Source organism: Gorilla gorilla, chromosome 13, assembly GCF_029281585.2.
Source record: "Gorilla gorilla gorilla isolate KB3781 chromosome 13, NHGRI_mGorGor1-v2.1_pri, whole genome shotgun sequence".
Taxonomy (NCBI): domain Eukaryota; kingdom Metazoa; phylum Chordata; class Mammalia; order Primates; family Hominidae; genus Gorilla; species Gorilla gorilla.
In genome coordinates this window covers 26,021,192-26,038,468 of record NC_073237.2, presented here as the reverse complement: position 1 = coordinate 26,038,468, position 17,277 = coordinate 26,021,192, and the positions used below count along the sequence as shown (strand labels likewise).

General features: G+C 49.0%; 1 protein-coding gene across 3 annotated transcripts in view; it reads right to left on the bottom strand.

The window, feature by feature from the left end:
• Positions 1–17,277, bottom strand: part of PAX5 (paired box 5) — a 202,320-nt gene that overhangs the window by 90,194 nt on the left and 94,849 nt on the right. For all 3 annotated transcript variants that reach the window (XR_010130152.1, XM_004048026.5, XM_019034203.4), the window contains exon 7: positions 1,001–1,130. Coding sequence is in view for 2 of the 3 variants with exons in the window: in XM_004048026.5 (XP_004048074.1) it covers positions 1,001–1,130 (130 nt within the window). In the remaining variant the exon portion in view is untranslated. The remainder of the gene's footprint in view (positions 1–1,000; positions 1,131–17,277) is intronic.

Genomic DNA, 17,277 nt, shown 5'->3' with positions numbered 1-17,277 from the left:
CACGGCTCTGGCCCAAGTGTGGCCCGCCAGCCCCTTGTCTATTTGTGCAGTACCCGAGCGGGCCTCCTGCCTGCCTGGTTGGACAACCAAGAGCTGGCAGCTGAGTCTGTCCACATGGAGTCGGCTCCACGTTATCCCAGCACAGCTGGGCCAGGGGTCTCCCCGTCCTGGCCTGCGCATCCAGCCCTTCTGCAGCAGCAAGTCAGCAAGCCCCTTGGTGACATGCCACAGGGAGAGGGTTCTCAGAAGAATCCTAACAGCTACATGTATTGGGTGCTTACCATGTGCCAGACGAGAGTCCAAGCACCTTCCACATACGAACAAATTAAGCCTCACCACAGCCCCCTGGGGTAGGTGCTAGCACTAGTCCCGCTGTGCAGCTTAAAGCCACAGCCCAGAACGCATACATGACTCACCCAAGTCTGCACAGCTAGTAAATGGCATGATCAAACTCAACAGTGCACCTCCAGGACCCACACTCCCAATCTCTACACAGACAGCTAAAGAGTCTGGCCCTGGGACTTCCAGAAGGAAGCTGCTTGGCATCCGCCATGCACCTTCCAGCCTACGCCGCCTACCCTTCTTGACTCAGATTCTGCCTGCCAACAACAATCTGCAAGGAATCCCATTCCTCCTTGAGGTTGGTGCCCACCAGGGTGGCCTTTCTCGTGAAAGAAATAAACCCTAGGCCTCTGAACACTCAGCCCCACCCACGAGGGCCCCTCTGGCATGAGGTTTCCTGCCCCCCGCCCCAAGTCCCCTCCAGCCCACAGTCCATTTGGCATTTGTTCTCCCCAGCTTTGTTGGAACCATATCCAGCCATGTCTCATCACAGCTGCAACCCTGGCCCCAGCACCTGACCTGTTCCCAGGCCTCATAACCTCGTTAAAACAAAATTGGCCAATCACATCCAAACACACCAAGAAGCCACTCTTCCCACCACACACTCCTATCTCTCTCTCTCTCCCTCACTCATCCCCCATGCCCCAGGTGCCCTCACCTGTCACAATGGGGTAGGACTGCGGGCCTGGCACACTGCTCCCGATGTCAGCAGGGGTGGGGCTGGCCAGATTGGCCTTCATGTCGTCCAGCCCACCAGCCAGCGAGGCCATGGCTGAATACTCTGTGGTCTGAAAGAAGAAACAGAGACGTCTCAGCACCAAGACTCCACAGTACCTTAGTCAAATGCCAACTCCACGTTCTGAGCTCAGCCACCAAGCTGAGTTAGTCCATGCCTGTGCCAAGGCCCACAAGGGGCTCATGAACACTTCCAGTGTTGAAAGGGCAGAGTCAGCTTGGTGGAACAAGACAGTTGTCCAGAATCAACAATTCTTCCCAGGAGAGGAGGTGGGCAGGACTCAGTGCAACGTCACAAGAATCCAAACTTTGCTCCCTCTGGCCTGCATGTTGCCCTCACCCAACTCCAGTTGGCCAGAGACCCCACACTCCTCAGTGCAGGGATGGAGGGTCCATAACCAAAAGCAAGGCAGAAATAAGTGTCTTCTTGCCAAGAGAATGGAAAGAATGGTTTCTGATTTCTGTGCTCTTAAACCACAAAGGTAGAATCACAGAAACAAGGGTTAAGAGGAATCTGGGAGATCATCCATTCCAAATCCTCATTTCACAGAAGAATAAACTGAGGCTCAAGGGGAGGAGGGCTTTACCCACCACCAACAGGAAAGAATACCAATTGGGGTAGGTCACCATGAATTCCCACCCTAATCCAATATGGCAAACTAACTGAGCCACCATTTGGCAAGTGTTTTTGAATTCTAGAAGCAGGTAAACACCTGTATGCTGAAAACCACAGGGTGCACATATCTAATTTACCAAGTCCACACCAACCATGTGTATTTAGCCCATGAGTCACGCTCCTTTCTTTAAGCCATTTCACGAAATCAGAGTTCGCAATGAGTCATTCCTTGTCATCCAAGCCACCGTCAGAATGGTCTCCAGAGAAGGCAGCAAAGGCACCAACCTGGATCTTTCAACCGAAGGATAGACTAAATTATAAGCATGAGTGACAAGTCTCTTCCTCCCACCCCACCCCAGGGCCTATTTTCAGGTAAAGAAAATATATGCAGCTGGGTGCAGCGGCTCACGCATGTCATTCCAACACTTTGGGAGGCCAAAGCGGGTGGATCATTTGAATCTAAGAGTTCAAGACCACCTTGGGAAACATGGTGAAACCCTGTCTCTACAGAAAATACAAAAATTAGCCAGGTGTGGTAGCTTTCACCTGTAGTCCCAGCTACTCGGGAAGCTGAGGTGGGAAGATCGACTGAGCCCAGGAGATCGAGGCTGCAGTGAGCCATGATCATGCCACTGTACTCCAGCTTGGGTGACAGAGCAAGACTCTGTCAAAAAAAAGAAAGAAAGAGCTGGAAGGAAGGAAGGAAAAGAGAAAGGAAGGGAGGGAGGGAGGAAGTAAGGAAAGAAAGAAGGAAGGGAGAGAAAAAGAAGGAAGGGAGGGAAAGAGAAGGAAGGAAGGGAGGGGAAGAGAAGGGAGGGAGGGAGGGTGGAAGGAAGGAAGGAAGAAAGGAAGGGAGAGAAAGAGAAGGAAGGGAGGGAAAGAGAAAGAAGGAGGGAAGGAGGGAGGGAGAGATGGAGGGAGGGAAGGGGGAGGGAAAGAGAAGGAAGGAAGGAAGGGAGGAAGCGAGGGAGGGAGGGAGGGAGGAGGGAATTTGCAAACACTTAAGCCAACAAATTTGTTTGTGCATGTGAAGATTTTATGTGGGGAGTTTCCTCCAGGACGCTGGCATTGCTGATGGAGGACACACCCATGTTGGTCCAGGGTTATGTCCTTGTCAGGGAGGGACACAGAAGCAAGCAGTCTTCTGGAAGGAGCTGCAGGCACCCTGAGTAAAATGACGAGGACTGAGCCACTGGGAGGGAAACCAAAGGAGCCACTGGGTGGCAGGCAGAAGGGGCTGGGACTCAGGCACATTCCTGGTGTCTTTCCCTTCAAATCAGAGATTACTTCCTGGGCAGCTAAAGTTTCGACTGGGGGTGATGGCAGCAGCGAGTCCAGGAGGTGCTGCAGGCCCAGGCTCTAGATGATTCGTGCTGAGGACAGCATGTCCAGAGTTCCCCAGGGCTCTTCGATCCTCATTCATCAAAGGCTGGTTCTGAAACATGTGGAGAAGAGCACAGGCCCAAAGCAAGCCCAGGTCCTTCTAAGGGAGAAGAACAAGGCCAGGGGGACAGGCTTACCAGGCATCAGGGATCGCTATAGAGCTACAGTAATTAAGACAGGGTGGTATTGGCACAGGGATAGATAAATAGACCAATGAAACAGAATCCAGTCCAGACCCCGGTCCGTGCACATATGGAACTGTGATATATGAAGGAGATTGTGTACAAATCAGCAGGAAAGGATGGACTCTTTAATAAACAGAGCAGGGGTAACTGGTTATCCATTCAGAAACAGGGGAAAAAAGAAATTGGATCTTCACACCAGACACAAAAATCAATTCCAGGTGGATTAGAGACCTAAATGTGGAAGGCAAAGGCATCTAACGTGGCCAGCTCTAGGTCCAGCCAAAAATCCTTGGGAACAAGTCTGCCCTTCATGGAAGGAAGAGTACCTTTTCTGGCCTGGGATGCTCACGCAGGGTTCCTGCTCACTGTGGGGTTAGTGGTGGGACCCAGTCATCCTGCTGCCCTGTCTCAGTGCCTCCTCCTCCAAGAAGTCTTTCATAACCACCATTCCCCAGGAAGTGTGAGTCCCACCCTTATTCTGCTGGCCCCGCCAAGTGGTGCCAGAACAATAACAACCACAGTCTTCACAATTGCATCAAAATCTCACACTCACTGAGCATTCACTCTGTACCAGGAGCTTTAGCTGTACTATCCCATTTAATCATCACAGTCACCCCTTGAAGCAGGCTCTATGACATCCCCATTTTACAGATGAAGAAACTGAGGCTTTTATGATAGCGCAGGAATGACTTGCCTAACTAAGTTCATACAGCTTCTAGGTGCCCAAGCCAGGATTCAAACCTGGGTCCCTCTGACTCCAAAACCTTGACAATGACCCTAATGATCTTTATACTGTGAGTACCTGATCCATTAAAACACAGTGAAATCAACTTGCTGGTCCCAACATTTTTATAAATGAAATTGAAAAAAAATATCCAAGGGTCTCCCACATAGAAAGGATAAGTCCTGTTTTGTAAGTCTTTGTTTCCCATGTCAGTGGGTATGTGTGTACGAGGTAGAGATTAAGATGTATTTCTTGCTATAGGTTACAGCCAGCAAAGTTTGGAAAATACTGCTTCATTCCATGCAGCAAGAGCTATTGGAAAAAGGTTGCTGTCTAGACTTCCTCTTCTGTAGAACAAGACTTGGTCGTGGCATTAGCCTCCTAATTTTTCTGAGAATGAATCGGGCATGAATTTAGAATTCCACTCACTGGAAGCAACTCCTTCAGTTCATTGCTGTGTGCAAAGACGGCAGGTCAAAATGCCTCTGACAAGGGTCTTTTTCTAGATGGCATCTTCTAGAGTTTCTGGGCCCCCAGGGGTGGGTCCCAGTTCCTCCCTCCTCTCTGTGTTCCCGAATGCCCTAGTGAAGGCCTGAGCATGGTGGGCGTGCGTTCATTCAACCTTTACTGAGCCCTGTTGTGTGCAATATGATGTGTGAAGACCAGACACACTCTTTGAGCCTCACCCACAAACCCCAAGAGAAGACACATTGGCCCAGAAATTCCAGCCAAGAGGGACAAGAGCACAGAGTCATTAATAAATATGGGGTGTGAAGTGGTCAGGAAGGGTTTCTTGATGCAGGCTGTATTTAACCTGGGAGTGAACAATCCCTGACTCCCAAGACTGAGAACAGCCGAAGTCAGGCTCAGAGGTAATAGGACAAGAGTGACCCAGAAACAGGGCACATGCAATAGTTAGAGGGGGTGCAAGCGTAAAGGGGAAAGATGGAACGGTAGACTAGCTGGAACTCGATTGTGAAGGGCTTGCACAATGAACACTGGGTGAATGAAGGAAGGAGTGCTCTTCCTAGGGCCAGGCAGCATCCCAGCCAAGAGTCAGCATCCCTGCACCCCTCCCCAGCCCACCCTGGGGCCTGGCGCATTCCTAGACCTCAGCCTCTTCTCTCTGACATGGGCTGGGCTGCTGGGTCTGCAAGCGAATGCCTTTATTTCCCCCCAAGAAAGCAGAGCCAACCTGGGTTTAAAAGAACCACAAAAAGGGTGGTCAACAGGGATATATTCTGCCTCTTAACACATTTAATTTCCAGATGGAAGAGGCTTATGTTGCTATTTGATTTTTGTTTTAGTCAACAAATTCAGTATCAAACAAAGCTCGTTCAGCCACTTCAAAAGTTAGGTTTGGATCATCTTTTTAAGACAAGAAATCTTCAACTTATGTTATACATGCAGTGGGAGGTCCGAAAATCCAGGCATCCAACCACCACTGGATCCCAGAAAGCAAAGCAAACCTCCCTATGAGCCAGGCCCTGGGGGACGGCGGGACACTTGGAAACGAGTCCTTAGCTGCACTTCACCATCTGTGCCTTTCCTTTTTCTTTTTCTTTTTTTTTTTTTTTGAGACAAAGTCTTGCTCTGTCACCCAGGCTGGTGTGCAGTGGCACAATCTTGGCTCACTGCAACCTCCGCCCCCGGGGTTCAAGCGATTCTCCTGCCTCAGCCTCCCAAGTAGCTGGGATTACAGACACATGCCACCACACCCAGTTAATTTTTTGTATTTTTAGTAGAGACAGGGTTTCGCCATGTTGGCCAGGCTGGTCTTGAGCTTCTGGCTTCAAGTGATCCATCTGCCTCGGCCTCCCAAAAGTGCTGGGATTACAGGCATGAGCCACTGCACCCAGATATCTGTGCCTTTCACCATCACCACCTTGCAGGGCTTGCCCAGAGCCCAGCCTCTCTTCTTTGGTGGGATTCCCTCAGTTCTTACTCTGCTCCTGCATGAGCCAGGGGAAGCTGTCATTTAGTTTTGGTGTTTAATTGTTCCCTAAGTCCTCATCACCGTTTGTCCTTTTGAGGTGTCTGTGATTTTTAAAGGCAACTGCATTCTCCCCAATCTCTTGGGTTCCCTGGAACATTGCTACACCACAGCTCCTCAGCCATTCCAGACACTGTCCTACCTCCGCCCGGAGGGTCCCTCTCACTCCGTGACTTAGAGAACTCTTACATTATCCACAAGACCCAGTTCACATGTCACCTCCTTGGTGGAGCCATTCCTGAGCTCCACACTCCTACAAAGAAACAATCTCTCCCTTGTCTATGCTTCCATACTTGGTGGCTTTTTGCACAGACCTCCATTATCACCATGTAGAGAGGCTGTTTGTCTGTCTCCCTGCAGGTTGCCTTGTCAGTGTGGAACATGGAACATCCTTAGTGCCCCCTAAGTGCTTGTTGATTGAATGAATGAATAATGGTTCAGTAGCATGTTATGAGCCACAACACTCAAAAATTAACTGGGAAGTGTTTGAACAAGAGCACTAAGTGATACGCTAACATCCCCTGCCCTCCTTCCACCTCTACCCCGCATCGAGTCAGGTCACCAGAAAGCCACATCCCTATCCAACATATTAAAGCCCCTGGGTAGTGCTTTCACCAGTCTCTGATGGAATATCAGGCACTCAACATTTTTATGAGGCAAAAAAAGAAAACAGCCACAAAAAGAAGATTGTTTAAAACCTCTGGGGACACTGCCCACTAGAATATTCAAATTCCTTATCAATCCCTCCTACAATTCAACACCAGTAAAGTTTTTCCCCTGGTGAGTCATTAATCTGCCTCTGACTAAACAACAAGAACACTGGAAACCACTGCATATCTCTTTTGGCTTTGACTGCCAGGAAACTCGGTCAAATTCAGTGTTCAACCACCATAAGCACATCATTGCTGGCTCCTGGCACAATGATCTTCCCCTTTTCTCCATGTAATTTCTGAACCTTTTTTTCCAAACTTAACTTAGATACACATACTTGCTTATTTTGCAAGCCACCTCAAGTTCTTTGTGAAAGTGAAGGCTGGGAAAGGTGAACTGACAGAAAAAGAAAGATGGAAGGAAGGAAGGAAGAAGGAAGGAAGGAAGGATGAGAGAGAGAGAGAGAAAGAAAGAGAAGAGGAAAGGAATTCCTGGTGCCTCTTTTCCTGGTAACAATGGCATTCTACTTCCATTTCTCAGTTTTTTCGAAGCCAGAGGCTGAGTGGTGGGGTGCAGAGGTACACACACAGTCACAGATGTGTAAGTGTGTTGGTGCACCTACATACTTGGGTACATTGCCCGCCCCCCCAACCCCAGCCCCTAAGAATCACAGGCAACAGCTGTGTTCCACATTTCCTACTTTTTCTGAGCCCTTGGGGTTCTTTCTTAGGATGTCATTTTAGGCTTCTTCTCCCTCTTCATCAGGGCACCCTGGTGCTGTCCTTGACCATGACCCAGGAACAGAAATGAACTGAAGTCAGCAATTCACAGATTTCCCACTGCAATGCAACCGTTGGGATAAAACTTCCTCTGCCTGCTGCCACAGAATCTTTTTCTTTTTGAGACAGAGTCTCTCGCTCTGTTGCCCAGGCTGGAGTGAAATGGTGCAATCTCGGCTCACTGCAACCTCCACCTCCCTGGTTCAGTGATTCTCCTGTCTCAACCTCCTGAGTAGCTGGGATCACAGGCACCTGCCACCACACCCAGCTAATTTTTGTATTTTGAGTAGAGATGGGGTTTCACCATGTTAGTCAGGTTGGTCTTGAACTTCTGACCTCAGATGATCCACCCACCTCAGCCTTCCAGAGTGCTGGGATTTACAGGCATGAGACACCACACCCAGCTGCCACAGACTCTTATAAGACCTCAGGGTCAAGACCACCAGCCCAAGGTGTGTGCACCATCCTCACAGACACCATGTTCCAGATGATGGAACAGCTTGTCCTCTGAAATATCAGAACTATAATAGAAGGACAGTCAGGGTCATCTTTCCCAACATAGAAAAACTGAGGTACAGGGATAGGGATGGATGTCCTTTTTTTTTTTTTTTTTTTTTGAGACAAGGTCTTGCTCTCTCACCCAGGCTAGAGTGCAGTGTCACAATCATGGCTCACTGCTGCCTCAACCTCCCAGGCCCAAGGGATCCTCCCACCTCAGCCTCCCAAGTAGCTGGGACTACAGGCACACGCCACCACACTCAGCAGCTAATTATTTAATTTTTTGTAGAGATGGGGTTTCACCATGTTGCTCAGGCTGGTCTTGAACTGCTGAGCTCAAGTGATCCACCCACCTCAACCTCCCAAAGTGCTGGGATTACAGGCGTGAGCCACTGCGCCTGGCCCTTAGTTCATTTTTATCTGCATCATTGATAGCCTTTGACCCAGTGGGGGAAAAAAGACTGAACTAGGAGTGATAACACAGGGTTTTTGTCCCAGCTCTGCCCCTTTCTCACTTGTGTGGCTGTAGGTGAGCTGGGCCAGTTCTATGAATCTCATTTTCACCATGAGTAAAATGAAATTTTAATTCTAGTCCCTAGCTGCCTGCCTACCTCGACTATCATGAGAATCTGAGGGATAAGGAGAGGGACACCGCTTTGGAAACTAAGCAATATGAGAGGTTCAGGAATTCTAGCAAGGGACTCAAGGAGGCACGTGCCCCAGGAGAGTGTGCACTGGGCATCATTTGGGTCCCTAGGAAATTACCTGGAAAAGGACTGCCTGGGGCTGCACCAAGTATTGTCTCATCAGCACGGGGCACCACTGCCATAGCATGGAGGAGAAAAGAAACACAGACACGTGAGAAGGAGGGCAGCACGAAAGAGGGCAGCGCATGGGGCAAGGCTGCAGGGCTGGTCACCTCAGATGGCCACCTGGGGCCAGGAGGCCTCCCTGTCACCTGCTGGGCTCCTGTAGGCTCACCGCCAGGCCACAGGTATCCCTTGGGAGCTGGGCCAGAGCCAGGCCAACCATTCCCATTCTGAAGGACCAGACACCTGCCCACCTCTACATCTACCCAGAAGGAGGACAGAAGCTGGAGTGGGTGAGACGTGTCTCCAGGGCCTGGCTCCAGGGACTGAGGCTGAGCAGGCAAAGGGGTCTGCAAGCCCCTCCTTTCACTGGCCTCTGCTTCCCCACCTGTCTGAGGACTTTCACTGGAGGATCTCTAAGTCTCCTTCCACTGCTGATGCTCTTTGCCTCTATCACTGGCCACATGACAAAGTCTAGATTCCCTCTTCAACAAATGAATGGCAAGTCAAGAACGAGAGATGGTGAACCTGTAGGTTAAAGAGGCTTAGAGACAAATCGATAGGTCACAATGTGGACCCTGATTCAAACAAACTGTAAAATAAATAATCATTAAATAACAAAAAACAAAAAACATGGCCAGGCGCGGTGGCTCACGTCTGTAATTACAGCACTTTGGGAGGCTGAGGTGGGCGGATCACCTGAGATCAGGAGTTCAAGACCAGCCTGGCCAACACGGTGAAACCTCATCTCTACTATAAATAAAAAAATCAGCCAGCCATGGTGGCATGTGACTGCAGTCCCAGCTACTCAGGAGGCTGAGGCAGGAGAACTGCTTGAACCCAGGAGGCGGAGGCTGCACACTGAGCCGAGATCGAGCCACTGCTTTCCAGCCTGGGCAACAGAGTGAGACTCTGTCTCAAAAAAAAAAAAATCATAACATATAATGAGACAATTGGCAATGTGAGCACCAACTGAGTATTTGATGACATGAATGGATGTGCTAACTTTGTGGATATGATAGTGGTGTGGTTATGCTTTTTAAAAGGTCTTGTCTGGCTAGGCACTGTGATTCACACCAGTAATTCCAGCATTTTGGGAGGCTGAGGCAGGAGGATTACTTGAGGCCAGGAGTTTGAGACAAGCCTGGGCAACATAACAAGACCCCATCTCCACAAAAAAATTAAAAATTAGCTAAGCATAGTAGCATGCCTGTAGTCCCAGCTATTTTGGAGAATGAGGCAGGAGGATCACTTGAGCCCAGGAGGTTGAGGCCACAGTGAGCCTTGATCACACCACTGCACTCCAGTCTGGGCGACCTTGTCTCAAAAAAATAAATTAATAAAAGATTGTGTCTTTTAAAGATTCATTCTAGAATATTTACAGGTGAAGTGACATAATGTCTGAAGTTTGTTGAAAAATAAAGTGCAGTTAATAAAATGTGGTATATCTACACAATGGAATACTATTCAACAGTGAAAAGGAGTGGAGTGCTGATACATGTTACAACATGGATGAATCTCAAAAGCATTATGCTAGGTGAAAAAGTCCAGACATAGAGGATAGCCCATAGAGATGCTAGAAGTGGCAAATCTACAAGCACAGAGCACAGATCCATGATTGGCTGGAGATGGGGGTGGGATCAGAGATTAACTATAAACCAGCATGAGGGATCTTTCTGGAGTGATGAAATGAGTCCAAAACCAAACTGTGGTGATAGTTGCATAACTCCTTAAATCTACTAAAAACTATTGATTCATGCACTTACAATGAGTGAATTTTATGATATAAAAATTATATTTCAATAAAGCCATTAAAAGATAAGTGGAGTGTGTCGGGGGAGGGATATCAGTGCAACAATTGTCATGAGTTGAATCTGGGGGAGGGGTGCTTGGAGGCTGATTAAATTACTCCAAGTCTACTTTGAAAGTCTCCATACTTATGGCTGGGCACGGTGGCTCACACCTGTAATTCCAGCACTTTGGGAGGCTGAGGCAGGTGGAGTACCTGAGGTCAGGAGTTCAAGACCAGCCTGGCCAATATGGTGAAACCCCATCTCTACTAAAAATACAAAAATAGGCAGGCTGTGGTGGTGGGCACCTACTCAGGAGGCTGAAGTGGGAGAATTGCTTGAACCCCGGAGGCGAACTTTGCAGTGAGCCTAGATCGCACCACTGCATTCCAGCCTGGGTGACAGAGGGAGACCCTGTCTCAAAAAAAAAAGGAAAAAAAAGAAAGAAAGTCTCCATAGTTAAAATAAATAAAGTTAAACCACACATATTTGACTCATGGCACCGCCTGTCACCGCTCATCAGCCATCCAACAAATACCTGTGGAATAACGAGAGAACGCAAGAGGCCAAGGACAGCCAGGAGCTTACTCTCTCGCCTCCTCTTCCTGGCGCCCTGCCCTGCTCCTTGAAGGCCATCATCCCTGCATCTTCAGGGATGCCAAAGTTCCAAACACAAGAAGTCTAAGTCCTCTTGCCTGCCTAGCACCTTCCAGTTTGCAAAGTCCTTGCAGGTCCGTGGTGCCCCGGGAGTCCTGGGATGTGGACAGATGCAGAACTAGAGCTCAGAGAGGGGAGCCCTGCTGCCCACCCCGTGTGCAGCACTGGTCCCCCACCTGGAAGCAGAGTTAGAGTTGGAGGGGACTTTACTGCCACCCCTGAAGGTACAGCTCAGACACTCCTCCATGAAGGGCCCTGGCCACACACCCACTATCCTCCTCCAGCTGGGGAAAGAGCACTGAATCTGCAAGGAGGAATGCCCTGCGTTCTTTAAACCTGGACACACAAAACTCCACCTGGCAAAGTGTATGTTAAGGAGTAGTTCTGCCTTGATTACCATGGATCTGATGAGCTGGCAAGGGACCTGGAGACCTGGCTCTGCCCTGGACTCCCATGCAACTGGGGCCAGACCCTCCCCTTGCCAGGCCTCAGTGACTCCATCTGTCATGAGGGAGATGGACCAAATCCATTGGGGCCCTTCTGGCTCACTAAAGTCTGTGCCCACCAAGATGGGGTCCTCACTCTGTGGAATGGGGTTCTCCTTGATATGGCCCCAGGAAGGGCTTAGGTTCCCTCTGTGGGCTGGTGAAGATGTTGCCCGTTTGACCTCAGGTCCCCGAATCCAGAGGCCTGACAGCAACCAGGGGAGGCAGCGTGGCTGAGGAATTCCACCGGGTCTGGGGCCAGGAGGACAGACTTCAAGCCTGACACGGCCAAGTCTGTGCTGTGTGAAACTAGGCCAGGCACCTCTCACTCTTGGTACCTTTTCTCATTTGTAAGGGGGATATGTGACCTACCTCACAAGGTTGTGAGAAAGCCCAGAAGAGAGATCGGAATAAAGCCCTGGAGGGCAGGCCTTTTGCGTTTCAGTTTTTGAGTCCCCAGTGCCAGACTCATAAATAAATACTTTGAAAATGTCTACTGAAAAAACAGCAGGAGGAATCCTTGCAGTGGTAGAAATAGCCTGTATCTTGGACTCAATGTCTATCAGTGTCAATTTATTGTACTATAGTTTTACAAGATGTTATTGTGGAGGGAAACTCGGTAAAGGGTGTATAGGAGCCCTCTGTATTATTTCTTACAACTGCATATGAATCTACAGTTATCTCAAAATAAAAAGTTTAATTGAATGATGCTTGCAGAAGTACTCCATAATCTACAAAGTGCTACCATTAATATTAACTAGGGGGAAGTACTACAAAGGATGTTGAAGGGCCTTCCTCTTCCAGGAAGCCCTCACGGATTTCCCCTTCTCTGTGTTCCTAAAACGGCTGAGTGTGCTTCTCTCTGCCACAGCACTTATTATTCTGCATTATACGTTTAACCGTTTAGGGACATCATCCCCCAGCTAGAGTGTGAGCTTCATAAGGATGAGACTGTGTCTCCCTCATCTTTGTGGCAGCAGCTCCTGGCCCAGTGCCCAGCTCTGAACAGATGTGACATAAATGCCTGTGAAATCAAATGAACTGGGACAGGTACCATGGCCTGGCTCTTCCAACAGTGCCAGAGGTGCTTCCCAGGGTCACTGAGAGGATAAGTGATGTCAAGGTGCTTTTATTCATCAGAGGTTGCCACGGACGTGGGCCAAACACGCTCTTTATTCATTTGTTTCTCCAGAGATGTACTCATGGCCTGGGTCAAAATGGTTTGCAGCAGGCCAGGCATGGTGGCTCATGCCTGTAATCCCAGCCCTTTGGGAGGCCGAGGCGGGCGGATCATCTGAGGTTGTGAGTTTGAAACCAGCTTGACCAACATGGAGAAACCTGTGTCTACTAAAAATACAAAATTAGCCAGGCATGGTGGTGCATGCCTGTAATCCCAGCTACTCGGGAGGCTGAGGCAGGAGAATTGCTTGAACCCGGGAGGTGGAGGTTGCAGTGAGCGGAGATTGTGCCATTGCACTCCAGCCTGGGCAACAAGAGCGAAACTCCATCTCCAAAGCAAACAAACAAACAAAAAAAAGATTTGCAGCAGAATTGAAGGGCTTCCAAGAAGAGATCTATAAAGTTTCAGTGACTCATCTCCCCCTGTTCTGTTTACAGCCTGCCAGGCCCCCCTCAGGCACACCCCCAGACAGGTTCCCAAGTGGTGGTGGGTACCAGCAGGGGAAGCCCAAGGAGGCCACCAAAGTCAGATATTGTAACTTCTGTCTGAGAGCAACTTTTCAGCAATGACTAATCAGAAGGCCCTTTTCTTCCCCTGTCCTCTTATGGAATTTTAGTAAGCTCCAAATCTCAGGGCCTAATGGAGCTCAGGAGTGCTGTAGGCTGATCTTTACCTGGCACTTGAAATCCACCAAATGGGTATCTCCAGTGATGGGAACTCACTACTTTCCGAGGCAGCCACACAGCTCCGGTGTGAGAAAGTGCTAAATGTTGGTCTCCCTACATTGGTCCTGGGTGTGCTCTCTGGAGCTCCAGTTCCAACAGAGGTCCTACAGGTGCCAGTGCCCTCCCTGCCTGGATCCAGCAGGGGGCCCCAGGCCCTCCACTCCTCCACTAGACATGCTGTCGGACTGGGGCGTATGATGCTTGCTTCTGCTTTCCTGGTAGCCTAGAACCGGACTGATTCATACTGTTCTCACGGTCAAGGCAGGGCTCACTCTAAGTTCATTAGAAATGGAAAGTGATCAGGTATTTTCTCCTTCCCTTAACCAGTGTGCTATTTGCAAGCTCACAGGTCTTCCCAAATACGTGGACAGAAAGGTTATCCTGACAAGGCTTAGAGCACAAAGCTCCACTTCTGGAGAATGAGAACTGGGACCCAGTGGCCCAGGACCCAGTAGTCAAAGCCTCCTAAACAGTAAGATCCCAGTAGGGTTGACTCCTGTGGGGAAGGGGGATGCGGACTCCCTCTCTGGGGAACCTCTGCACCTGCTACAGCTCTGCCTGGCTGGGTCACGAGCAGCTCCAGAGCCTGATGTGGACAAAGGGAGGGAAAGTTCCAGGGACAAAGCTCCATCTCCAGGTGGCCAAGTTCCACAGGCTTCTTCCAGGCAGTCCATGATGGGGCCCAGCTGCTCTTACCACTACATGGCTAGTCATGGGCAGGGAGGCCATTACCTCCAAGGGAGTGCAGGACTCTTGGCCACAAAGGGGCCTGAATGAGGGGTACAAAGGGAGGATCTCCATCCTCAAGTACCTAGCATGGGAGGAGAGGGAGCACCCCAAGACTCTCATAGTTCACATTCTTTTGGCATGACTTCCCAGCTACAAGGAAGACAGAAAGGTTATGTTGGAGCCATGGAGAAGTGAAAAGAGAAAACTTCACTCCACACGGCCAGATCAATAGGGTGGCAGGGTGGGGACAGGGAGGTGGGCCTGGATGCCCCTCCCCACCACCACCACCTCTGGCCATGTGGGAACCTGCAGGCACACACACACATGCACACACACACACACACACACACACACACACTCCTCAGGCCAAAGACCACCTCTCTGCCCTTCCGCTCCCTGTCAGAAGGAACTTCCTAACACGTGATGCTGTGCAAAGGCATACCCAACCAGCCTCAGGAGGGAGCGCCCTCTGGGTCACCAAGGATTCCTAGGGCCAAACAGAAACTGTGCAAGGGAACTACCAGAAAGAGAAGGCTGCAAAGGCAAGGCCTCTCATGGTGAATTCAGACTCCCTGGTTTGCCATTCAGAAGACTCTACCAGCTCCCCCTAGACCCTCACATACCTTTACTAAGAGGCGGAATAACTTACATTGACTGGGTGCTTACTGTGTACCAGGTACTGTTCTAGATGTTAAAATGTATTATTAATAATTCATTTAATCCTTGCAACAACCCTACAGGGTAAGTATTACTACCCTCCCTTTACAAATGATGAAAATGAGACACAAGGTGCCAAAATAACATGTCCAGTTCACCCCCCAGCAGTGCGACTCCAAAGTCCAAGCTCTGAAACACCACTCTAAACCCCCTCTGCCACTGTTACTAACCCCAACAAGTTGCAGATGAGAACACTGAGGTTGAGAGAAGTTGAGTAAGTTGCAGAGCCGGGGGTTAAACCCAGCTTCTGTTTGACTCCAAAGCCTGTGTTCTTTACTCTGATTGTAAACTGCTCCATGATGCGCCGGAGCCCTGACGGGGACACCACCTGCTAGGCCAGGCTCATCTTCCTGTGTTTGGTGACCTCTTTAGACGACCCACCTGACTCTGCACCTTTGACATGGCCATGCTTTCCCCGCCGGGCGCCCTCTCGCTTTCTCTCCTCCGGTTCCTGTCTATCCGCCCCTTCAAATCCTGGCTGAAGAATGACCTCCTATAGAAAAGGTTTCCAGATAGGTTTAGCCACAGATGTTGTTAACTTTATCCTTTATTCTCCTCATTTAGACAGAAAGCTCCTACACCGTCAACTCAGAGGACAGCGGTGCTCCCGTTTAATGCCAACATTAGCAATTCATCTTAACATTAGTGCAAAACAATAGAGAATTAAACAGTAACATGTGGCACTGTTAGCGCCATTAAGGAAAAACCAGGCATGTGACTGTTTGCTTAGTTCAAGCCCTCTCTGTTCTTTACTGAAGGTGATATTCTGGCTTCTAGAAAGATCAGAAACTAAAGGAAGGAGACACTAGGCTTAGGATTTAGCTATGATGTGTAAGCCCAAATTTTACCTAATGTTAATAATCTAGACAAAACTAGCACAGCGACGATGGTGTTTCTGCTTATATGCCTTTTTATCAGGGTTAACTTTACTTAAGAGCTTCTGCTTTTAATTACGGAAATATATTTGCATTTTGTGGTTATGTGTTAATTCCATGAATCTTGCATTTCATACCTAGAAACAAAGCATAATAATTAATTTTCGTGCTAATACCTATAATTTACTTGGACAAGCAAGCCATTTGCCTTGAGGCTAGACATGTAAACAAACACACGTCTAAAGGCTTGGTCTGAGTTGGATTTTTAATAATTTCTTCTCCCTTACACACACACATACATTAATTTAGACTCCTGATTTTATTTCCTTCACCTCTTTCCCACAAATCAAACCTCAAATAACATAAAACTGCTGGCTAGAAATAGGCTTCCCACAAACAAACAAAAGCTTTCAAGCCAAAAGCAACTAGATGTTCACATCTCCCCATCCAACCGTCTCCACCTCCTCTGCCTGGTCCAACAAAACAGCCTCTCTCTGCCCAATTGCCCTGGAAAACCCTGGAATATCTCATTTTTATTTCCAGGAAAGGAAGAGGTTTTATCCCCAAATAAAAGTTCATTAATAACGGTAGGCTGGGAAAACCCAGGCAGGATCCTTCCTGCCACCCTCTGTCAAGCTCACAAAGAGAAAAATCGTACCATCCGACATGGTTGGGAGAGTTTAATCCAAAGCAGTGCTAATTAATATCCCCGGCTTTCCAGAAGCCAGTGCCACATACAGCTGCGAGGGCAACAAGGCTGTTCTCCCTTCAATTTTATGGGAAGAACATTTTCATTACAAAGCCTCCTCCCAGACCCTCCTCTCTCAGCCAGATTAGCCTCGAGAAGGAAGCGGATGATCCATATATCAGAACTCCTTCTCTCCCCATTAATTTTATTATTTATATCCCATTTTAAAAGTTTATTGGTGCAACTCCCTATGCACCTGGCCAGGGCCTTTCTGACAAGCAGCGGCCCCTTCCTGTGTCCCCTTCTCAGCGGGAGTATGTACATTCTGTACCAGAAAGGGCCAACTTTTTGAAATTCGCCCTAGGGCAAAGCTCCAATGGTAGTTGCCCCACCACCCTTTCTTTCTTAAAATAAATGTGGAAGGTTCTAAACTGGCCCTTTCATGAAATATGTGTGGGTTTTACTGCTCAGTGTGGGCTGTGGGTGATCCTCAGAGACCCTTAAAGCCCTGGGGGATGCCCTACGTGTCCCCCACCCCCAGTCAAGCATCCTTAGCCGTTTGGGCAGGGCTGACCCATTTTTAACCCAAACCACCAGACCCTGGGTAGGCCCTGCTGAGACCACGTGTCTTGCCATTTTGTTCTGAAACCCCACGTGCTCAAGGCTGTCTCTTTCCAGCCTCCTAAAGGGACCCCAAATCCAATCTAAATGTCTTG